The sequence below is a fragment of the Puntigrus tetrazona genome, chromosome 17 (genome assembly GCF_018831695.1).
Source record: "Puntigrus tetrazona isolate hp1 chromosome 17, ASM1883169v1, whole genome shotgun sequence".
NCBI classification, from domain to species: Eukaryota; Metazoa; Chordata; class Actinopteri; order Cypriniformes; family Cyprinidae; genus Puntigrus; species Puntigrus tetrazona.
The window spans coordinates 15,672,552-15,696,122 of NC_056715.1; the positions used below are offsets into that span (position 1 = coordinate 15,672,552).

Here is a 23,571-nt window from a genome sequence, read left to right on the forward strand (position 1 = left end):
CTGTGTTCTGCTGATGGTACCAGTCGCTGGCTTCCGCTCCAGTTTGAGGTGCCTGATGTTCAGCATGGTCAACCTCTCAAACATCGTGCACCGACCGCTATAGCCTCAGAATGGAAAAAGATACAAGAGCTAATTTGATTTGGACTCGCTTAAGATGCAGGATGATTCTGACCGCTATCTGTTTTCATACAGAAATTTAAAAGGAACTGTATGAGAGACAATCATACATTCACAAACAAAAGTAAATTACAGTAGCAGATGTAGAAATTACAAGATGTAGTTTTACAAGAAATGTGAAATTTAGGTGAATTAAATGACATACAAATAACATACATGACATATGACAAGTTGGCCAGATCAGTTCTTCGACATTTTGATATATTTACATTTATATGGAAAAAATATATATTGATATTTTGTTTATTTCTACATATGTTTAATGTTTTTTGTGCATAAATTATTAAAAATATATGATTTATATTCAGTTTATATATATATAAATATATATATATATATATATATATATATATATATAATTTTTATTATTATTATTATTATTATTATTGTTTTTTCAATTTTTGACAATGAAACAAATTACTGTATTTTGTTCTGCTCCTTAGCAATAATAGAGAACATTTTGTCACTAAGACAAAAATAAGCTGAAAAATAAGACTACACTGTAAAAAATATGTTAACTATGGTAAAACCTGCAGGTATAAGGGAACAGTATATTGGTTTCTGTGCTATATACTTAAAATCCTATGTTGTTATACATTATGTTTGCATTTACAAAACTACTTAATGTGACATCATAAACCATTTACCAAAATCTGATTTGTAATTCAAAATGTACTAATAACTACTATAATACATCAGAAAGCCATAATAGCTGCATCGTGAAGTGGCCTGTCTATAACACATGGTCAATACTACAGACAGTGCACATGGTCATTCACACAAAGAGCATTACAATAATGCAATAAACACCAGCTAAATAACATAACCTCACCCTAATGTATATTACTGATAAAAACTAAAAATCATATTCATGGGATGACTCTGAGGAGATTATATGAGCACCCTTTTATTGTTTTTCTAGAAAATAAACAGTAAGTATTTTAAGCAGTAAACACTATGTTTTACTATATATGCAATTTTACACTTTTAAAAGACAACTAGACCATGTCAAAAGTTAGTGTGTTATATAAATATTTGGAGGTTTTTATAAAATGTTGATGTAAAATTTTAAGAAAGAGCATAGAAAACTCTACCAGTCACATTACCTGAGCAGCACATCCACTGCAGCACTGCGAGGATGTCCTCTTTTGAAATGTTTTAAGGTTTTCTGACAACTCTGCTTTCTTAACAATGAACAAATGAACAGTGACAGAGAAACATAAATGCATCTGCAGACACTTCTGCCCTTAAAGAGAGAGAGAGAGAGAGAGAGAGAGAGAGAGGAGAGGGGAGAGAGAGGAGAGAGAGAGAGAGAGACAGGAGTGAGAGAGAGAGGAGAGAGAGAGAGAGAGAGAGAGAGAGAGAGAGAGAGAGAGAGAGAGAGACAGAGTGGAGAGAGAGAGAGAGAGAGAGAGGAGAGAGAGAGAGAGAGAGAGAGAGAGAGAGGACAGGAGTGAGAGAGAGAGAGAGAGAGAGAGAGAGAGAGAAAGAGACAGAGAGAGAGAGAGAGAGAGAGAGACAGAGAGAGAGAGAGAGAGGAGAGGAGCGAGAGAGAGAGAGAGAGAGAGAGAGAGAGGAAAGAGACAGAGAGAGAGAGAGAGAGAGTGACACAGTGAGTCAACATCAGTGCTGCCAAGTTTGAACTTAATGCCAGTGAGAGAGAAAACATAAAAACAGATAATGGAACGATGAAAAAGAAGAACGGGCAATAGCAGAAAAGAGCAGAGTTTAATATTAATTAGCATTTATATGGTAAAAAGGAGGCAAGGAAAAAATGAGAGATAGTTGAGATTCCATGGGAATTTTTGCATTTCTTCTCAAAACTTCATAACACACACATTTTAGTCTGTTGGTTTCAGCAAGACGGACTTCAGATAGATAGGTAGACTGATACTTTTACATTTAAATCCAGTTGTTTAGTTTATTTACAGAATGAAATACACGTCTTCAGCTGAGTCTGATTCACTAAGCCTTAAATGAGACCTTTCATTGAATGCGTTTAGATCATAATTGTACATTTAGAAATAAATACGTTTTTGAATTAAGCACAGATTACCGGAATTACTAATGTATATTTAATGTGATAAACACAATAAATTATGCATGTTGAGGATAGAATAATGAGAGAGCAATGAGAGTGATGAGGTATAAATAAAACCATGTGTGTGTGTGTGTGTGTGGAGTGTGTGTGTGTGTGTGTAGGTTGTGGGAACAGGGGATGCTTACATTACTTTATTTCCAGCTGACAAGATTTTTACATCCTACCTCTCTTTCTCTCGTGACACTGAACACACTGCTTTGTCAAGCCAAGAAAAATAAAATAAAATTAAATATATTGTACAACATCATAATTATTATTATTATAAGTAGTAGTAGTATAAAGACTACTACTACTAAATATATATTTAGCTATTTATGTCTACACGAGCATCTTATAAATACACAATTTGAGGAATCATCTATCAACTAACATCTAATAACTATTATTTTTAAAGCGCACTTATTTATTTGCTATTTTACAATGGGGCCATATTATTATCAAAGCATCAATCTTTTATATCAGAGGTGTTGTTTTAAATCATAAGAAACATAACGCATTTTGACTGCTTCATGATACAAGTGCTCTTACTAAATCGTGATATAAAAAAACATATGAAGCAGTATTTTGGTTGTGTACAGATGTGCATTTCACTGGCCCCTGTGACCAAGTGCGCGCGGTGTCACCATGGGTTGTTCCCTGCAGGCGCGGCGCGCTGCAGCGCTTATGAGTCGATCACGCGTGGATCGCCACGTAGTCCTGGGCGCAAAGCTTTCTCGCAAAGATCTACATAGCTTAGGACATGCGTGTTTTTTTTTTACTAACCCCACCCCATCATCTCTCCCATCTCTCGACTTTCTTTTCTTTTTTAGTGCTGGGGTTAAAAAGGGGGCGTGAGGGGAGAAGAGGCGCTCATAGTAACAACGCCACTTATTAAATATCCATCAAGCCCTTAAAACAAAGGCGAGGGAGCAGCTTTATCAAAACGCATGTTCACCCCCGGGGATAGTCAACTGTACGCTGAGGTGATGAGGGCTTATCCTTACGTGAACAAAAATGAACTTTCCTGTCTTTTATAGCATTACACGGTGGCGAACGATGGTTTCCCTTCAGCGCGCTCTGCTTCTGTGTCGGTTTGGCGGTTTCTCCGCGGTTTATCTCGTGTTGCGTTGCCCCTGGCGACACCGCGCCGCCATCCTCTCCCGCCCCCTCCTCTCTGTCCCTGTCACCTTCAATCTGCTGGAAAAGCAGACACAGGGCCCGAGGCCTGAGCCAGAGATGAGACTCGGCAACTGTCGACAGAAGAGGAAGGTGAACGCGCGGGTATTAATAGCGATTATCGTCAGCATCTGTCGTTTAGGCCCCTATTAATGAGCGTTAGCGCCTTGCCCGCACCCTGTTCTAAAATCTAATAAAATTCAGATACAAATACAGAATAAGAACAACATGCATTAATCCAAAGCAACTTTAAAAGTGTTTTACGGTGCGATGGGATTATCTGAGTTTATATAGACTACACATCTGAATAGTTTTCTTTAAAGATTCTGAAATGTAAAATGCAACAAGCTAAGACTATGTTTAAAGTGAGAAGGGACTGGGTTCAAGGAGTAACCAAAATAAATAAATAAATAGAAAAAGAGAAAGGACAATAACAATCATCTTAAAAGTTGAATGACTGAAAATATTTTTTGGAAAAAGACATGTTCCTATTGAACATTTTTATAGTTTCGAATAAAATAGCTATGTGAGCAACTTATAAGGGAGCAACTTATTTAAGCCTGAAAACTAGATTAAGTTAGAGATGTCAAAGCACAACAGCAACAGCAAAAAGGCAAACCTGATGAAAGAATTAAAAATATTATGTGAAATAAAACTCCAACTAGATAAAAATTACAAAAGAATTTCAAACAAAGTCTGCTGTGATTTTGTCCAGCGCTCTGCGGAAACTTTCACAGAAACGTTCACTGCAGCACAGATAACCCGAGATAACCCACCTGCTTTACAGCACCGCTCCACACTCTCAGACATAAAGGTACAAAAGCTGTCGCCGGGGCGGTAGCTTTTCAAAAGGTACATGTTTGTACCTAAAGGGTCCATTTTGGTACCTTAAAGGTACATATTAGTACTTAATGTGTACATATTTAAATCTAATAGGTACAAAAGGTACTGCCCCAGTGACAGCTTTTGTACCTTTATTTCTGAGAGTGAACCTCTGACAGATCTTGCTGTAAATCAATTTAAAGAAATGGTTAACACAGAAAATGAAATTTTGCTGCAACCTTTTCTAAAAAAAAATAATAAAAATATATATTTTTTATTTATTTATTCATTTTATTTTATTTTTTTACACACAACATTAACATAAACATCAAGAATAAAATATTAAAAATATATATATTTATTTTTTATTTATTTTACTGATTTGTTCGTCTATATAGGATAATAAAAGTAGAAAATGGGTCAGTTTGGCAGCTTGGTTTCAGTAAAAGCTGTTTTTAAACTAACAAGAAAGTTTTTAGTTCACCTCAACAGTATGTTTTTAATACTTTTTTTTTTAAAGATTATACTGGTCGTTGCGGTGTAAATCCTGTGTCATTTAACACTTCAAAATGTAACCACAAAATAAATGCACTTGTTCTTTGTTGATAACTTCCTAGGCATTATAAGGCAACTATGATACACTGAACCTGTTTTGCCTGTTTCTCAGTCATGTGCATGCAATAAGGGACTGATTGTTAAAACCTGTTTACAAAAGTAGGCCCACACAGTAGTATTAGATGTCATATGCCACACAATTTATCAGCAAAGCGTTTTGGAAGCTTTTTAACGTGAAACAATTAAATCAACTACTTTTCATCAAAGCTCGCAGAACAAGGCGGAAACCTTCAAGCTTTGCTAAATTGTTCAAATGACACAAATGACTGACTTAGAGCCTATATCTTGAAACCTGCATTCATTAATCTGTAAACACCTCGCCCCTCCGCATTCTCGGTCAAATTCCCCGAAACAAAACAGAGAAACCAAAACTGCTAGACGTGAGAGGGTGGGCGGGGTTTGTGCTCGTTGTGGGCGGGACGGACGCTCCTGATAGGTCACTGTTTGAAAGGTAGCCAGGTGATTAAAAAAAAAAGGATTTCAGGAACCTAATGTTTTTTTCTTGAGCGAAACTTCCGAAGTCTTGATCTTCGCTTCACCTGGCTTCATCGAACGAGGAAGTGATTATTTCTAAAACGTATTGTTTTTGCGTCCACCGCCTCTGATATAAACAAAGTTTTGGAGTCTCTGTAACAAAGGTATTTTGAAAGAATGCGGTGCGCCACATTTATTCGCACTGCCTTGGTCGTAATGATTGGTAGGTGCTTAAGTTGTTGTTTCTAAAAAAATATATATGTATTTTGCTAACGAATTAATAATTAATGTAGGATTGTAACACTGTTTTGTTTCATCTTGGACGCCATTCAGGGTTGTGGATGGGCGAGGCTCAAGGTAAAATTGACCTAATTTTTGCTAGGTTTGTTTGTCTGTCAGAGGACTTGTTATGTCCGTATATATATAACGTGTATTGGTTTGTGAGGGTATAAAGCAAGCGAATCATCAGTCTCGATGTGTTTGACGTAGAATGTGGTCGGCCACAAATGCTGAACCGAATAGTCGGAGGTTCCTCTGCGTCGGAAGAAGCGCGTGGCCGTGGCAGGTGGATATTCAGGTAAGAATGGCAGCCATTATGAAACTAAAGTTATGTTAAACTGAAGCAGGGTTCATAAATTCCTCCAGCTCAGTCGAACAGCTCGGACATCATAGTTTAATGCACAAGCTACTCAAATGTAGGCCTAAGTTTGTTTTATGTTTGGTCAAACAATTCTATAATTATTCCTAATTTTGCATAGGCTATTGTTTGAAAAGGTTCATTTTACCTATACACACCTCCTTTTTTTTTTTTCTTTTATAAGTAGCGTCACTTCCGCTTTCAAGTTTATTTTATACAAAAGAAACAAGAAAACGGTTACTTAAAGAAACGGCTCACTCAAAACTGAACATTTTCGGGCCATCTAATTGCGTATCTTTATCAGATTTGGAGAAATCAAGAAATTTACAACACTTGCTCACACCAGTGGATCCTCTTCAGTGAATGGGTGCCATCGGAGTCCAAACTGCTCATGATAAAAATAATAATAATAAAATCCATCAATTAATGAGTTGTGAAGTGAAAAGCTACGGTTGTGAGAAACGTAGCTTTAAAAAAAAAAGTTCATCATATGGGATACTTGCTTTTTATCAGATTTATCAGCTGTTTGGACTTTGATTCTGATGGCACCCATTCACTGCAAGAGACGTACTGCTAAAACTCCACATTTTTTCCAGTGAACAACCAAACTCCGTTTTCAGTGGCCTGTAGGCGAATAAATTTTCAGTGTAATTTTGAGTGAGCTTTATAGATAACTGAAAATAACACCTTCTATATTAAATGCATACAGTAGTTTCAAGTATTTCATGCACAAGTTATTTATGAGCTTTATCACCTTTTTCAATGTGCAAGGTAAACTACACGTTTTTAATTTCTCATTGCAGTTTTTCCACAATATTTACATCTGTTATGATTTGTCTTGTCCTTTCCCTTTTTTTATAAATCTCGATTGATATCCGGATATCAGTGAAACCTTTATTTTGTGGTCAGGGTTTAGGGTACACTCTGAAATGTCTGTCAAATCTGGTTTCTTTTGGATCTCGTGACGTGTGTTTGATGTGTGTGTTCAGACTGACAGTCAAGGACATGTGTGTGGAGGAACTATCATCTCGGAGAGCTGGGTGCTGTCTGCTGCACATTGCTTTCCCAAGTAAGGTTTTTTTTTGCGTATAATCACCCTTATAATCGTTTTTGCTCATGTAAATGAATGAATAAGGTTCTCTTTCCTCGACCAGCCCCAATGACATCTCCCAATACACCATTTACGGGCCGCCAGCAGCTGAACAGCTGGAACAAGGCGAGTCCAGCCATAGGGTCCGCCGCGTGGTGGTTCCTCTGGGTTACACGGACCCTCAGCTGGGTCAGGATATCGCTCTCTCGTGGAGCTGGCCACGGCTGTCATGTGGTCCGATCACATTCAGCCTGTCTGCTTGCCATATGCCAATGTGGAGTTCAGCAGCGACATGAGGTGCATGATCACTGGATGGGGTGACATCAGAGATGGAGGTGAGTGAGGAAAAAACACAGGCGTATGAAATTTCACCCATGCTCGTGTTGTGATGACAAATATATTTAACTTCTAAATTACAGTGACCTTTACATTCAGTAGTAATTTTGTATGAACGAGTACATAAAATACCAAAAACATGTTTTAAATGGTTAGAATTTTTTTTGAAATATTGTGTTTCTAAAGACATACAAATAAATGGGTTAATAAACTGCCTTTTTATTTATTGTGAAAGCAAATGGAGAAAAAAGATTATGGCTTGTTTATACCGGATTGCTTCAAAATAGACTTGTTAGATGAAATCAGATGGGGTCTAAAAATGTAAAAAGTGGAGCATGTGAGTATATTTAATTAACTGATAATAAGGTTCTGCTGTTTAATGCAAATCCAAATTTATGGCGCAAATTATTTAACCGAAAATGTCTCCATAAGGTCATTAATGTAAAATGCGTTCAGAAGTTTGGGGTCATTGAATATTTATTTATTTTTTTTTTTCATCTCTGTTTAGTATAAAGGTCTTTGCACACTGATTCTGAATTTTTTTTCGTATGTTTTTTTAATTTTTTTATTTTTTTATTTTTGTCATCATGTCAAAATGTTTGCTATGGATGAGAAAAACACATAATTGAACCTGATCTGAATATATATATATTTATTTTTATTTTTATGACAGATAAATGTTTTGGCTGCACTGGGTAAATGTGTTTGATGCAATGTGAGGATTCGGCATAAACCTTTAGTCTCTAATGCTCTCCAAGGCTGGATCGATTTGCTCAAATTAAATAAAATAATTTTTAAAATCAGTAATATTGTGAAATGTTATTAGATTTTCAAAAAACTGAAAATATAATCTATTGCTGTATCTGTTTCAGCATCATTACTCAGGAAACGTTTCTGATATTTGTCAATGAGGAAAATTATTATCAGTGTGTTTTTATTTTATATATATATATATATATATATATATATATATATATATATATATATATATATTTTAATTATTATAAATATATATTTTAATTATTATAAATATATTTTTGGATCCCAAATGTGTGGGCAAATTAAGATGTAAAATGAATTTTAAAAATTTATTGAAATACCTTTTTATTCTTCAAGGATGCATTAAATTGATCAAAAGTGACAGTTAAGACATTTGTTATAAAAGATTTGTTACAAAGAAATGCTGTTCTTCTCTTTCTATTCATCAAAGAATCCACAAAAAAAAATTTATCATGGTTTTCACTAAGCAGCAAAAACTATTTTCACATTAAAAATAAGAAACATTATTGATTTAATTAAACACCAATAGTAATTTCTAATGATTTCTGAAGGGCTATGTGACACTGGTGACTGAATTAACGATGCATTTGTCCCAGGAATAAATTGCACTTATATAATAGTAAATGATAATTTGAATACTACACCATACTTTTTTTTTTTTTTTTTTTTTTTATACTGTAATTTTGATCAAAAAATGCAGCATTGGTGAGGAGAAAACTTTTAATTGGTAGTGTATGTATTTTGTGTGAAATATTGGCAATTGCCAATAAAGCAACACAAGAACTCATTGTTTCTCATGTGTTCAGTTGCTCTGCAGGGTGCTGGGCCGTTGCAGGAAGTCCAAGTGCCAATCATTGACTCGAAGACTTGTCAGGATATGTTTCTGATAAACCCCACAGAGAACATTGACATCCGCTATGATATGATGTGCGCTGGATTCCAACAAGGAGGCAAAAAGACCTGTCAGGTGAGGAGGAAAACATGCATTTACAAAAAAAAATGTAAATGCTAATGAACAACCTTGTTTGTAATACCCTTCTGTGCTTCTTCAGGGCGACTCTGGCGGTCCTCTGGCGTGTCAGGTCAGTGATGGAAGTTGGGTGCAAGCTGGAATTGTGAGCTTCGGCCTCGGCTGCGCTAAACCAAACCGACCGGGAGTGTATGCTAAAGTATCCAGCTTCACCAACTTCATCCAGAGTCACGTTGGAGGAGTCCAGCTCAAGAGCGCATCGGGTCACATCTGGGCTGACCGGGTCATGGTGTTCATCAGGACTCTGGTGTTACTGGTATTGGTGCAGCTGCTGAGATAAACACACACACACACACACACACACACTGATCCTCGCACTTGCCAAAAACCTCCCAACCCCAAAACACCGACCTACACAAAGAGATTCTAACGCCATAAGTAGCTTTTTAATCAGTTTTTAAACAACTTTTTATATCATGTAGTTTCCTGTGTGGTTTGTACCAAAAATACGCACCGAATGAAATGGAAAATAAAAGCATGTCTTTTACCACTTGATTAATATATTCTTTTAACTATTTGAAACTGAAGAACACTGAGATGATTGTGTAGTTAAACTGTGCAAATGATGCCATTTTTTTAAACTGAAACCCTCAAATGGTTCTCGTGGGCAGCTTACACGCATGAGATTTGGCAATCATGACGCTTATTAAATTATTAACGGACACTTATTTGATCCAGCCTTTTGCACAGCAGTTATCTACCTTTTTGTATCAGGACATGTAAAAATTTTTAAGATCACCCGTGCAATTAGATGTGAAATATTTAGCGTTTTTCTAAAGACGGTTGTATATTTGTATCTCTTGGTGACTGTTTCTCTTTAAATGCTGTAAATAACTTTGTAATAAAGTGATTTTTGTAAATCGCTATATTTTGCATGCTTATTAATGGTAGGGGGTAAACATGAATTGAGCTGTCTTTAAACATTAACATTAATAATCCTATTATAGCAAGTGTTGCTCTGTCTGATGTTCGCCGATAAGCTTCTACTTTTTTTAAATGCAAGTCTATTGAAGATTTGTGTTCAGGTTAATCACAGGTGTTTTTAAGTGGCTATTGATGTATTCATTATAGCAATGGTCATTGTACTTATCATACCCCAAAAGCAATATATTTCTGCCTTGTACAGTGATCTGGAACTGGAACCAGAATGCAACCAGAACTCACTGGTGTCTGAAAGTGAGTTTTGAGCTTTGAAATGTCCTGAATATTGCCAAAATTGATTAGGATACCATAACTTCTCGCATTTTCGCAGTTTATTCACTGTACTTTAGAAAATGGTAATAAGATATGACAAGAACTCGAGTTAAACTGTGCTAAAACTAAACATTTATCTTGATAATGTCTAATAACTTTGATAGAAAGGTGTAATGAATTCTGTTGAATAGCTGTCAGCTGTTAAATTTAAGGTTGACCAACTACCAAGCGATGCTTAATTTTGTTCAGTCTTGGTCACATTAGCAATAAAAAAAATAATTTTTTGTTGCTACGTTTTATTTTATTATTTATATATAATTTTACATGATTCAGAGTTTACTTTATGCTATCCTCACTTATATAAAAACTATAGTGTCCTGCATCCACTAGGGGAAAAAAATTGTTCATTTCATTTTGACTAAATAAAATACTGCAAAAGAATAACATTATAAAATAAAAAAAACCAACACCACACAAATCCCTTTGATAGCTTTATTCAAGACGATACTCTGTTGCTGGTGTAAAACGGAGCAGATCTGCATGTGGTGCAGCAAGTTTCACTATTTTCTACAAGGCATTCATGCAACATCGAATTAAATGTTTTTCTACTTTCTACAGTCACATCTTTGTGCTCTGCTGTGCTTCATCTACCGTAATACTACCGCCCTGCTGGTGACTCCTACTGTAGTGTACTACTAGAAAATAGCTTTAAACACTGGTCTGCTAAACTAATCTCCATTACTCTCTAAACTCATCTGAAAGTAGTTTCCAGGGTGAACGAATGGCACTAGCACCTCTGAGCTAAACTTGTTCTCCCCCGGATCTGAATCGCTTGGTAATGGCACTGAAATTCTCGGAATCGAAACCGAACGGAGCATCATATTTTAATGTTGGCACAAATAAATAATGCATACGAACCCATTAAAGACAAAGGCACTTTTCTGGGTAGGATTCTAGGTAAAGGCCTTAATAATTTGGAGCGTCGAGCATATTCTCTCTACCGCACACCGGTGCACAATAAAGCTATCAAGTTCCTCTGTTCGCGGCCCCCAACCGGTTCTACGGGGGGATGGAGGCGAAGTGAGTGGACCGGTCAGGTATCAGGAAGCGTCGAGTTGTCAGAGAGGATCATGGGAGATCCCAGCTGGAGCTCCTGCTGGAGCGACTCCATGTCAGCAGGGGTCATGCGGTGTACCTCGAGCCAATCGGAGAGCAGGGATGCGGACAGGGGGGCCAAGTCATTGTGACTAACGAAAGAGAGAATTGAGACCATTGAAAGGTCCGTTACAGTGCAGTACTGTAATTAGCAGTGATGCGCGGTTTAAAAATAGAGCATGCACTTTGCGGGCACCGGGATCTGAACTGACCTTTCCCTGAGGTCGGAGTGCTGGAGTTCTGTGAGAGACTGAGTGAGGAGGTCATCGAGGTCGAAGCCGACGCCGTATCCCGCTCCGCTGCCTTTAGGAGTCACAGAGAAAACCGGCGGCAAAATGTCTTCAACCTAGCAGGACAAACACACAAGATCAGAATTAAAACATAATCTCGTCCATGCCACTCCATGTAAGACATGAATTGTGTCCGAAAATAAACAGAAAGCTATTAATACTGCCTAGATCCGATTAATCTAACAACTAAAGTAAATGAATAAGGCCTTCATAACCTCTTGGGTGAAGTGGTTAAAGTGTATTTTCTCCAACTAATTTAATAGTATATAAAAATAATACATTACAATGATATTAAAAACAATGATATTAATCATAATTATACAAAGTATAAAATAAAATGTCCATGCATACTTAAATTTTATAGGTCATGGAGTGCATTTACATTATTACGTCATGATTTACACAAACTATTTCATGTGATTATAATTATTTTTGTACAATTAGACCCTCAGTTCAATGTTTACTTCATGTTTAGCTTATGCAACATTTGAGCAGAGCATGAAAAAAAAATTAAATATGGAAATTTAACTGTTTAAAATGCATTTTACAATTTCAGTAATTGTGATGTTTTTGTCATGTTTAATTCTTATTTAATAAAACTAAACTAAATGCCACCTCGGTACCTAGCTGCAATTTTATTTTAAAATTCCCTAATTGTTCCATGTTTTCCTTGACCGCTATAACCCAATAACCAGCTATGCAATCAAACTTTCACCTGGATGAGCATAATAAAACGCATACGATAATAAATAAACACCACATGCTCATATAGGAAGAAGGCCCATGACCATGTATGATTGATAAAACATTCACCTGTGACTTTGAGAGCTGCTGTGTGACCGTGTGGATGTCGGGGATGCTGTTTGCCGGCTGTCCCGTGTCAGTGAGACCGAGGCAGGGTTGAGCTGCGGCTCCCGGAGGCTGTTTTGAAGGGCCCTGTGCATGAGAGCCATTTTGACGCTCCTCTAAAGCGCAAAGTTTGTCCGTGGCTTGAGAACCATTGCTGGTGTCCGAGATGCCGATGCTGGGGTTCAGACCTGACGGTTTGGTCATAAAGGAGTCCAGCAGCTGGATGAGCGTTGGACTGTGACTGCGCATGCGGGACGGGCTTCGATGCGCGTCTGCATGTGCGCAAAGCCAGTGTGAGCGGGGTTATTTAGTTCCGGTGGAGGCTGGTGGGTTTTCTGGGGCTGGTGCGGAGTTGTTCCTGTCCAGTTCTCAAGACCGGTGAACATCGTTCCAACGGTCAGAAACTGAGGTTTTAATATGTTGTTTTTGGGAAAGGCACATGGGGCGGTTACCACACCAACGCTTCCACTTCCTCCTATAGCAACTATCCCAACGTCTCCGTTCTGAGCTGGGCCTAAAGAGACGGGCTGTGCATCATGAGTCGGAGTTGGATGGAATATCCCAGCTGCCAAACACGGTCCCATTTGAGGCAGTATTTGTGGCGGTTTGAAAGCCTGCACTTCGTTGGGTTGTTTTGGCGCCATTGATTCTCCCCCGTCTGAGCGTGTCTTTATGACATTGCTTCCTTTTGCTGGCTGGATCGGGGCAGTTGTACCCTCACTGTTCTTGGCAATATTTGTTTCAAAGGTCTGCGATTTATCACCCCGGTTGTCCATCATTCGTCCCCAGCGCTCCAACAGCTTCTTGTCGTTGTCACTGAGTAACACGCCACCCAAAGATTCGCCTTGTTTTCCCTCCTTTTTCTCTTTCTCCTTCAGCTTCCTCTTTCGCTCCATCGCACGCTCCTGTCTCTTCCTACGCTTCTCTTCCCTTTCTCGTTGCCTCTCCTGGGCCGTGACTGGCTTCTTCTGCTCTGGTCCAGAGTTGGAGGAGCAGAGGGATGAGGATAATCCTCCAGCAGATCCTCTGAATAATTCGATACCAAGAGCTGCAGAGCCTCCATCTGGGGAAGAGAGAATCAGTACGTTATTGACATGACAGTTATTACTTGGAAATAGAGAAAAACTGGATAAACATAAAAACTAATACTTGTATAAAAGTTCTATTTAGGTGATATATATATATATATATATATATATATATATATATATATATATATAAATATATATACTTATATATTGCATTCATTTAAATAAGACAAATAAGAATGACTACTTTCTACATAAGTCATTTTAAAATGTAATTTAGTAATTAAAAATGTAGTAAAATAAAAATAATAAAAAGGAAAAAAATAGCAAACGTCTTTTCTGTTACTTTTTCATTCATCTAAAACATCCCTTCTGGGATATTAATTTGTTAAAAAAATTACTTTTATATAAAAAAATAATAATAATTTCACAAAGCCTATACATATGACTATTAATGTGCATTTATAAGATAAAATTTGGAATTAGTTGGTTTTTATATAGTTCCTCAAATGGCGATTATCAAATAGGGTTCTGAGGCAGCAAATTTGAGAAAACACTTAATGGTAAGCAATCTCTCACCTCGAGCCTTCTGCCTTAGTGCTGATTTAAGCAGTGCAGCCTTGAGAGCTGCTTTTGTGTCTTCTGAAATTGCTCCTCTCTTTTTGTACCTTCCCGGTCGTCACTTTCCCTCCTTTCCCAAGGAACGCAGTGAGATTTTGAGAGAGGGACTGAGCCTGTGACTGCGTGAGAGAGAGCGAAGGATCGCCTGAGAAGACTTGAAGTTGGCGGGGTCTGAGAGACTGTGTGGGACTGAAGCATTTGATTGGACGAGGCAAGCTCCTCCTTTCCGCAGTTCGCCACCGGTTCGGTAAACGACGCGTCCTTGTCTGTGGGAGTGGTCAGATCGATGGTCTCAGGCTGGCCGTCGGAGTTCGCGCTGGGCATGTCCACGTCCTGGCAGCTTACATGAGCCAAATGTGGCAGAATCTGAGTAAGGTGATGTGGAGCTTGAAACGAGTTTGCATTCGTTTGCGTAGTGTCTGTTGGTTTAAAATTGAGATTCGTGCGAGTCTGTGCTGCTTCTGTCAAGCTCCGAGGCAGCAGAGGTGTGCCGCCGGACACCCCGACCCCCGCCGAACTAGAATGGAGAGGCCTAAACTGGATCTTCTTCCTGACGCCCTGCTTCTTCTTATGGAAGTCCTGGATTTCTGCCAGTATAGCTTCTTTGATTTGTTCTTTGCCCATTGGCTGCCGATCGAACTCAAAATTAAAGGCAGGGACGCACACTGGCTCGTCGTCTGCGTCGTGGTACTTGGCGAGGTAAGGGTGTTCGAGGGCTTGACATGCACTGATGCGCCCGCGAGGGTCAAATCGAAGCATTGCGCCCAACAAGTCCAATGCGCTGGGCTCAGCTTGCGGGTACAGCGCTGCAAGCGGCTCTGCTGCTTTTGAAGGCAGGCTCCGCACGTAAGAACGCACCCGGTCCGACCCTATCGAGCCGACGATGCTCTCGGGTGGCGTTCCCAAAACCGAAAGAATCAGCTGAAGCTGGTGTACGTAGTTTTTCCCTGGAAACATCTGCCTCCTGCCGAGCATCTCGCCAAAGATGCAGCCAACAGACCAGAGGTCGATGGCCAAGCTGTAGTGGTGAAGAGACAACATGAGCTCAGGAGCGCGGTACCAACGAGTGGCTACGTATTCAGTCATAAACGACCGCGACTCTTCGGAGTGGGTCGCGCTTAAACCGCGCGCCATGCCGAAGTCGCCTATCTTCAGCTCGCAGTTTTCGTTCACCAGCAGGTTGGACGGCTTGAGATCGCGGTGAATGACGTTGGCCGAGTGAATGTATTTCAGGCCCCTTAGCAGCTGATACAGGAAGTAGCGTGTGTGTTCTGGGGTCAGAGGTTGGCGGGAGTGGATAATCTGATGCAGGTCGCTCTCCATGAGGTCAAGAACCACGTACCTAAAGGATGAGAGTCACTTTTAGCACATTAAATATGAGGAGAAGACATGCTTGCTGCTTTGAACTCTAGCTTACACGGATTTGAAAGCCGAGTGAGGGACCACAGGCTGGAGAATGTCTTTAATGGCGATTATGTTGTCGTGTTTGAAGTGCTTGAGAATCTTCAGCTCTCTTGCAGCGTGCGCTTGGCATTCGTCACAACCTCAAAGGCATTAGGGATCTTCTTTATTGCCACCTGCTGGCCTGAAGTTCAGATAATAGGCAAATTATAAAATAGAATGAACAGATACGCACCTTATTTCTTAAAACATTTTTAATCCCACTAAATGAACATGTTAAATTCAGAGGCCCAATTGTATTTACATTATATTATTATTATTATTATTATTATTATTATCTAAATTTAAAGCTCCAACTCTAACACTCTCTAATCTAAGTATATATATATATATATATATATATATATATATATATATATATATATATATATATATATATATATATATATATACACATATATACACACATATATATATACACACACGTCAATAGTAATAGTGAATTCAGACATCAAATATTTAGTCACTAATTAATTATTTGAAGCCATTGAAAGGCATCTTTGCACCCTCACCGTTGTCACGCCTCGGGCCGATGAGACCACACCATAAGCACCTGTACCAATGGTCTCAATAATGTCATATTCTTCCCCAACTTCAAACTTCACATCCAGGGAGTGGGCTTTAAGCAGAGCCAAGTTCTTATCTGCGACAGTACTGGCATCTGTGACAATAGCTGTGTCTCCATTAGGCTGAGAGGGACCTTCTGTGACGCCTCTGTGATGGTTCTTGTCAGTGTTTTTCTCATTCCTGCTATTGCCATCAGATGCTTCTCGGGCCGGCGCCGCTTGGGTGTCATTTGTCTCGTCCCTCTCATTGGATGACATTCTAAAAAATAAAAAACACATTTAGGAAACGGATACATATTTTAGATTTTTACTTAGAAGTTCAACTTATAGCATTGGACTCTAAAACTTCTCTGTTACATGCCAGACAGTTAATGCACGGTCCATCCTATCAATCAGTATCAGAAAAGACAATAATTCACAGTATTTCACAAACAGCACCACTTTCGTGTAACACACACGCGTTTACAGTTTCTTTCAAATGACACAGATATTCATAAAAACGAGAGAAATATAATTGTGCGAGGTGGATACAGACAACACATCTCTGTTATTAATCGTAATGCGATAACATACTACAGGTCCAGCAGGGCGTAGCTGTCGTTTGTGAGAAATTAATGCTGCTTAACGTTACATACAGCAGAGGCGTGAGAGCTGGCCCGAAAGAGCTTTAACAACAATACGTTCGCTCTTTCTTTCTTTTCATGTTAGAACACAAGCCAATAAAACCAGATGTTGTGTGACGAAAGCGGTCGTGATTACCTGTTAATATATGGAAGCGGTGGGATTTCCGAGCGGTTCTTTCAAAGCATGTCTATTCTTCGCGATCGCGAAGCGCCGTTTAACTTCCTTGTGTTCTTCCGCGTTGCGTTTGAGTGGCAGCCGAGCCACCAATCGGATGCACGCTCGCCAAAGGCTTGACCAATGGGATCCGTCAACGTTGCTCGAGGGGCGGACTCCTTCGAAGCGTGAAACAGGGTCATTCTTTGGGTGGCGTCGGGCGTAAATAAGAAAGACGCGCACATGCTATAACATGCCATACTCTACATAAGCATTTATAAACACAGAAATCCAAACCTTTAGGAATACTACTACTACTAAGAATAACAATTGGAAAAATGACGGATGCTGATTTCTAATATACTCTTATTTATTCAGTGAATAAATAAGTGAATGTAATTAAAATCAATTGTACTTGTTTATATACATGTATTTCTATGTATTTGCGCTACGTATTTATAATTTCTGCAGGTTTGGTTTTCTGTATAAACGACTTTCTTGTATATTGTATTATAGTTCTATAATATAGATCAGTGGTTTCCACATAACAAAATTCACAATTTGAACACGTGAAATAAATTAATAAATTATCCAAACCGTCTAAAACGTCCATACATTTATACGTATGTAACGGAGGCCAGTGTTTACATTGCCTTTCTTATTTAACTGGACCGCCTGCATCGTCCAATCAAAGAGCTCGCCTCTATTCACTAGTCTATAACAGAGTCATTATATATAGATCAGTGCTTTTAATTCATACAAACAGGGAAAAAGAGTATAAACAGAGCGATTACAATTTATGTCTCTCGAGATATGAACGCAGTTTAGTGCCGTTTCAGACTTTCTGAACCGAAAAGCGCCCTCTGCAGGACAAAAGCGCATCGTCCCGTAGGAAACCGTTAACAGGCAGCAGCATCGGTCATGCCACGCGTTGCAGTACTTTGGTCCAATCACAGCTCTCCTCTGAGATTTTTCCACGTTGCAATACATTAAAGGTGGAGTCTGTCAAATTCGGACGTACATGTCCCACAGTTGCAAATTGCACTTAAGTACAGCAGCCTATATAAAAAAGCGCGATGTCCTCCGCTGGAGTTCCTAAATGGGAATATCGCGTCCGCTTCCTCCTGTGTTTTCTCGGGTTGGCTCTGTCGGTTTACGCGCTGCACGTCGAGCTTTCCCGGGAGAACGATCCCGAATATCGCGCGATGTGCGACCTGGGCCGTTCCGTGAGCTGCTCTAAAGTCTTCACGTCCAGGTAAACGCGTTCCTTTCAGTTCTGGCCGTTTCAATGCATTGATCACCCAGACAGTCTCCTAAGCAAAACACCCCAAGGTGACTAAAAATGCAACGAATGCATATTACATGCATATTAAGTGTTCATAGTTGCGGGTATTCAGTATTTAGATTTCTCAGCTGTACAGATAGGCATAAGCAAATTATACATTAACATTACCTTATTAAAATGCATGACTTTTTATACATTTTTAAACAGAATTATTAACATTGTAAATGCAGGTGAGATTATTATTATTATTATTATTATTTTTAAATCAGAAACACCTTAAACAGCCAAATGCCAAACTCTCTGTAAATGCCTTCAGAAAATAGATAAAGTGGAGGTTTCTGGGAGAAAAACCCATTTTAGGAAAACGGCCTTCTTTAGAGATATGTTGGCTATTGTAAATCAAATCTGAAAATAGATAAAGTGCTATAATAACGTGTATTCTTGAATGTTTCATCATTTCAAATGCGTCACGAAAAGCCTACATCCCAAAATTGATCAGTGCATGAAACAGCAGCAGCCTTTGCCAATATGTTCTGTCATATGCGACTTATTTGAATGCCACAAAAATAAAAAAAATCATTATTAACTGACGGATCGGTGCTTTGCTCTCTCTCAGATGGGGACGCGGATTTGGACTCGTCCAGATCTTTACTTCCAAAGACAGCGTGTTAAACCAGCCGAACAGTGTATTAGGAATCGTTTTCTATGCATTGCAACTGGGTTTAGGTAAGTGCTGTTAAGTTTGTGGCAAAAGCTGTAATATCAAAGCTAGCGTCACGCGAGAATATATTGCGCTCAACAGGTCAGCTGGCGTCCAGCAGGGCGGCGCTCTTCCTCGTCGGGTCCTCCTGGGTGTCCGTGGCTGGATCCGTGTATCTGGCTATCATCCTGGCGTTCGTCCTGGGCGATTTCTGCGTGGTCTGCGTCTCCACCTACATCGTAAACTTTGCACTTCTCTACACAAACCTGAAGAGAAGGACGGGACTGGAGGGACGCCTGAAAAGAGCGAAGAGGCAGTGAAAGACACCTGGGGTTATGCTTATCGCTGCGAATCAGATTCATTATTTATGATGTATTTCAGAATGATCAGAAAACACGTGCTTCGTGCTTGTTACATGTACAGTGCGACTTAAATTGATCGATTAATGCTCAATGTGTTGAATAAAGTCAGATTTTCTATTAAATCTTGTTTCATTTTGTGCTTGTGTGGAATGATTGGACATTTAAATGTATAATATTTGCTCTAATGCTGCTGCTGTTCACGTAGAGATGCATATATCATTTTTAACATCGTGTCCACATTGTCCCCCGTAAAAGTACCTTACGATAAAATCTTTAAAAAAAATACTTTTTTATCACCCAATGATAGGGTTGTATAATGACGTGATCTGAAAATCAGAAAAAAAAAATCAATAAATGTAAGATTACTGTAATTAAAATAGGTACAAATAATTGCTCTTTGTACTTATTATTCTCAGTAGCTCACTACTAAAAATGCGTTGAGGAACAACTTTATATTATAAAACTTTATATATCTTTTATCTTTAGTCTAAATCTTATCTTTATACTTTATCTTTTAAAAAAAAAAAAAAAATATATATATATGTGTGTGTGTATATATATATATATATATATATATATATATATATATATATATATATATATATATATATATATATATATATATATATTTATGAATATACGCTGGGTTGTTACATTTAAAATACTTTATATAGACTACTGTTGCTCAGTTTAACATATTTCATTAAACTCCACCAATTTATTTTGCAAATGAAACGATTTATAGCTAAAATATTAGCAAATAGTTGCTAACTACAGCTGCATCCAAACTGCTCGGACCGTTTTTAATGTCTAGCGACTGTGACAGCTGCAGCCGTAGGGACTTTAATGTACATAATAATGAAGATCATTTTATTTCGGTAAACTTTAAAGTTTGGTAAAAGAAGTCAGCTTTATATTATGCATTTTTTCATGTCATAACAGTATTCAATTAAGTCGAAACCCAACATGCAAAGTGTAAAAAACGAACAATTCATCTTCAGTAACAAATAACCTCTGTGGCAGCTCTCTTCTCGTAGCGTTGCTATGCGATCAGGAACACCAGGGGACAGGAAATCCTGCGAAGGCTAGGGAAGATCTGTCCTCCGAAGGATGCAAAAACTGTTGCCAGTATTACCAATATTTTCTATGCGTTCATGTAATATCACAATTTTACATGTTACAGTCCCACTATGGCACAAAAGTTGCAATACATTAATAGTTCAAGGAAAGTAATGAAAGTTATCGTGCCGCTATGAATGAGGTGATTTTCATACGAGGAAAAAGCTGCACTTGTTCTGTCCCTTTCTCATCCAGATCATTTCCCTTCATAATTTCCCCTCATGTTATTCCCCTGATATTTCCTCGGTCCATCAGCTGTTTCTGCATTTGAGCCTTATCTATTTTCTAGGTATTTGTATTTTGAATATCTCAACAACAAAATCGAAACCCTTGCAAATATGTCACACGAAGCCATAACAAAAAACCTAAGAGATCCGAACTAAGCTATATCCAAGAAGATGACTGGAAAAGCTTTTGCTTGCGTCCTATTAATAAAACATTATTGTTATGTTAACATTATTTAAATGCTCCGTAAACTAACATGAATAAACAACGAACAACTGTGTTTTCATTAACAAAGATGAATAAATAGTGCAATAATTGCTCATTGTTCATTCATAATTTAAAGCGTTTTGTTTTTAGAGGTTTCAATCTTTATTCATTTCTGAAGCTGTCAAATATTCACTGGCACACTTTTAAGAATGATAAATGACATTAAAGTATATATATTAAATATTTCTTATTTTAAGTCACATTGGAGAAAATGATCGCCTAAATGAGTACATTTAAATGATCATATTTCTCATTCATAATTAGCACTGAATCAACAGCTGGACGGACTTCACATCCGTGTCTCCTTAAAATATATTGTTAATAATACTTTTACATCAGATGCATGTTGTGCAAGATGGAAACAATGACTGCATAATTCTTATTTGTTTGTTTGTTTTTTAGCATTTTTATTAGATGTTTATTAAAGCACGTTAATGCCAAACCATATTATAGATTCCTTAAGTAAACCCCATACCTAATTTTTTCTAGGATTTTATCTCGAATTTATTTAAATCTAAAAAAAGGTCCAACATAAAACCACAGCGTCGGTTTCTGAGGAATAAGCAGATCGTACATCGTATCCAGTGATATTCTCTCATTATTTATTTCTGCCATGGGAGAACAAAATTACTAAAAACACCCTAGATAAACACAAAAGATAGAAATAATGCAGCCATCGTTTCCATCTTTCCCAACAAAAGGTTTTAGTGACAATGGACCATTTCCTGCATGGCATCCAGGGGTAGGCCCAGAAGTGTTTAAAGGCTGTTTTTAGAAAAATAAGAAAGATTTGTGTTCTAAAACTTATAGAATGTAAGTTCACTTCTTATGTCAAAAGATCAATGGAATTTTGAATTCAGATTATCAACTGTCAAACGTAGAATGAAAGGCCATGAATGGTCAATTATATATATATATATATGTTTCTGTCATAACACCTTGGAGAAAATTATTTCCTAAAATAATAAATAATTACATTATTCATTACTTTCACATTTACGTCCCTCAAAAACAAAATGACAATAACTGGGGGTGGCGGATGCTTTTTCTATTTAGTGCTCAAATAGATCCCCCTGCAAAGACCTTTTGGCCATCGATGGCCATCTGCATAAGAAAACAGGAACCAGAGTCCTCTGTGCAGTTTTAACTGGAATTAAACCACTGGGTTCATCTGGCCAGAGAAGAACTGGACCCTCAAAATGAAGCGGGTTTAGCGTTGTTGCTATTTATGATTTTCTGATAATATTGTCAACTCGATTGCACAGACGCTATTTGAAATGAACTGAACTAAGCTGGGCGATGACTGAACTAACTTTAATACTGTTAAGTTGCTGTATAAAGCACTATATGATAAAGATGACTTGACTAAAACATTTTTTGAAACATCTGCTGATGCGTGTTGTGCAAGATGGAACAATGGCTACATTATCTCTAGTGGGTTATTAGTAGGTATGATTTGCATAATGCTCTTCTGCTGGGGTAGAAATAAATGAAAGGCCTAACTGGATGCAGTATCTGTTGTTAGTAGATGTAATTTTAAACACATCTTTATTAATTATGATTACAGCAGGCATGCTTCTTCTGTCAGGGCACGATATGAATACTATCTTAAGTTGGATGAACAGATTCACTGAAAACTGACATTGACGTCTGATGAAACATTCTCACCTGCAAAATACAAGACCTATTTACCTGAGAAGCAATTAAAATGTTTCACTGATTAAAAGCCCGCTGCTTATACTCCATGTTTACCTCGTTCTTCCGAAAGTATCTTGATTTAAATATGATTTCATATTTGTACTCGAAAACAGACAGGAATTCTGAGCGTGATTTTTTTTATTGCACTGTTTGATTTTTTTTTTTTTTTTTTTTGATGCATGTTTTTATCTGAAGTTTTACTTGTACATATTTCCTAACGTTACCAGCCCATATACTACGTGTGACCAAACAGTTGTTACGTTTGACCTTTCCGTGAGTTATATTCTTTTCAAACCATTTTTGCCTTTCAAATTGTGGTTAGGCACGCTGCTGATACTGCAGTTTCATATTTACGAAATCTTCTATTCAAGTATTGCATTTATCTGCATTTTTCCTGCAGTTTATTGAGAGCGCTGGCTTCCATGCACTCTGTACAGCTACAGAAGTGTATAAATATGAATATAGTGCTGTCAAACGATCAATCTGACCCGAAACAGAACATTAACGACTAGTAATGGTTAGTTAGGGCATCCAAATGCTCGCCTATTATTAATCAACATCAAATATGGCTTCCCATCTGAAATAAGTATTAGAAACTTTACATGAAGAAATGTGTGCTGTTGTAGTGTCTGTGTGAAGAGTAGCAGGACAGATAAGCATTGCATTAGGACAATTTGTTACTGTTTTATCTAACAATAATCAGTAACCTTGAATATATCTTTATTGAAAGGAAAATGAACCACACTCAAATTTATTG

The 23,571-nt window shown here is 37.9% G+C and overlaps 2 protein-coding genes and 1 pseudogene across 2 annotated transcripts; 2 read left to right on the forward strand and 1 right to left on the reverse strand.

Moving 5' to 3' along the window:
- The first annotated feature begins 5,308 nt into the window (after positions 1 to 5,308).
- On the forward strand, positions 5,309 to 9,497 carry LOC122362001 (annotated as a pseudogene).
- A 1,613-nt stretch (positions 9,498 to 11,110) lies between these two features.
- LOC122361708 (mitogen-activated protein kinase 7-like) lies at positions 11,111 to 15,889 on the reverse strand. Its single transcript, XM_043262625.1, is given in 8 exon segments — positions 11,111 to 11,658; positions 11,779 to 11,912; positions 12,670 to 12,972; positions 12,975 to 13,768; positions 14,313 to 14,401; positions 14,403 to 14,509; positions 14,511 to 15,696; positions 15,772 to 15,889. Coding segments are annotated over 7 exon segments (2,748 nt in total). The 5' UTR covers positions 15,678 to 15,696; positions 15,772 to 15,889; the 3' UTR covers positions 11,111 to 11,504.
- Positions 15,890 to 18,161: 2,272 nt separating this feature from the next.
- On the forward strand, positions 18,162 to 19,621 carry LOC122361710 (vitamin K epoxide reductase complex subunit 1-like protein 1). The gene is made up of 3 exons (XM_043262628.1): positions 18,162 to 18,413; positions 19,060 to 19,169; positions 19,246 to 19,621. The coding sequence occupies exons 1-3, from the start codon at positions 18,235 to 18,237 to the stop codon at positions 19,461 to 19,463; spliced, it is 507 nt and encodes a 168-aa protein (XP_043118563.1). The 5' UTR covers positions 18,162 to 18,234; the 3' UTR covers positions 19,464 to 19,621.
- The last annotated feature ends 3,950 nt before the right edge of the window (positions 19,622 to 23,571 follow it).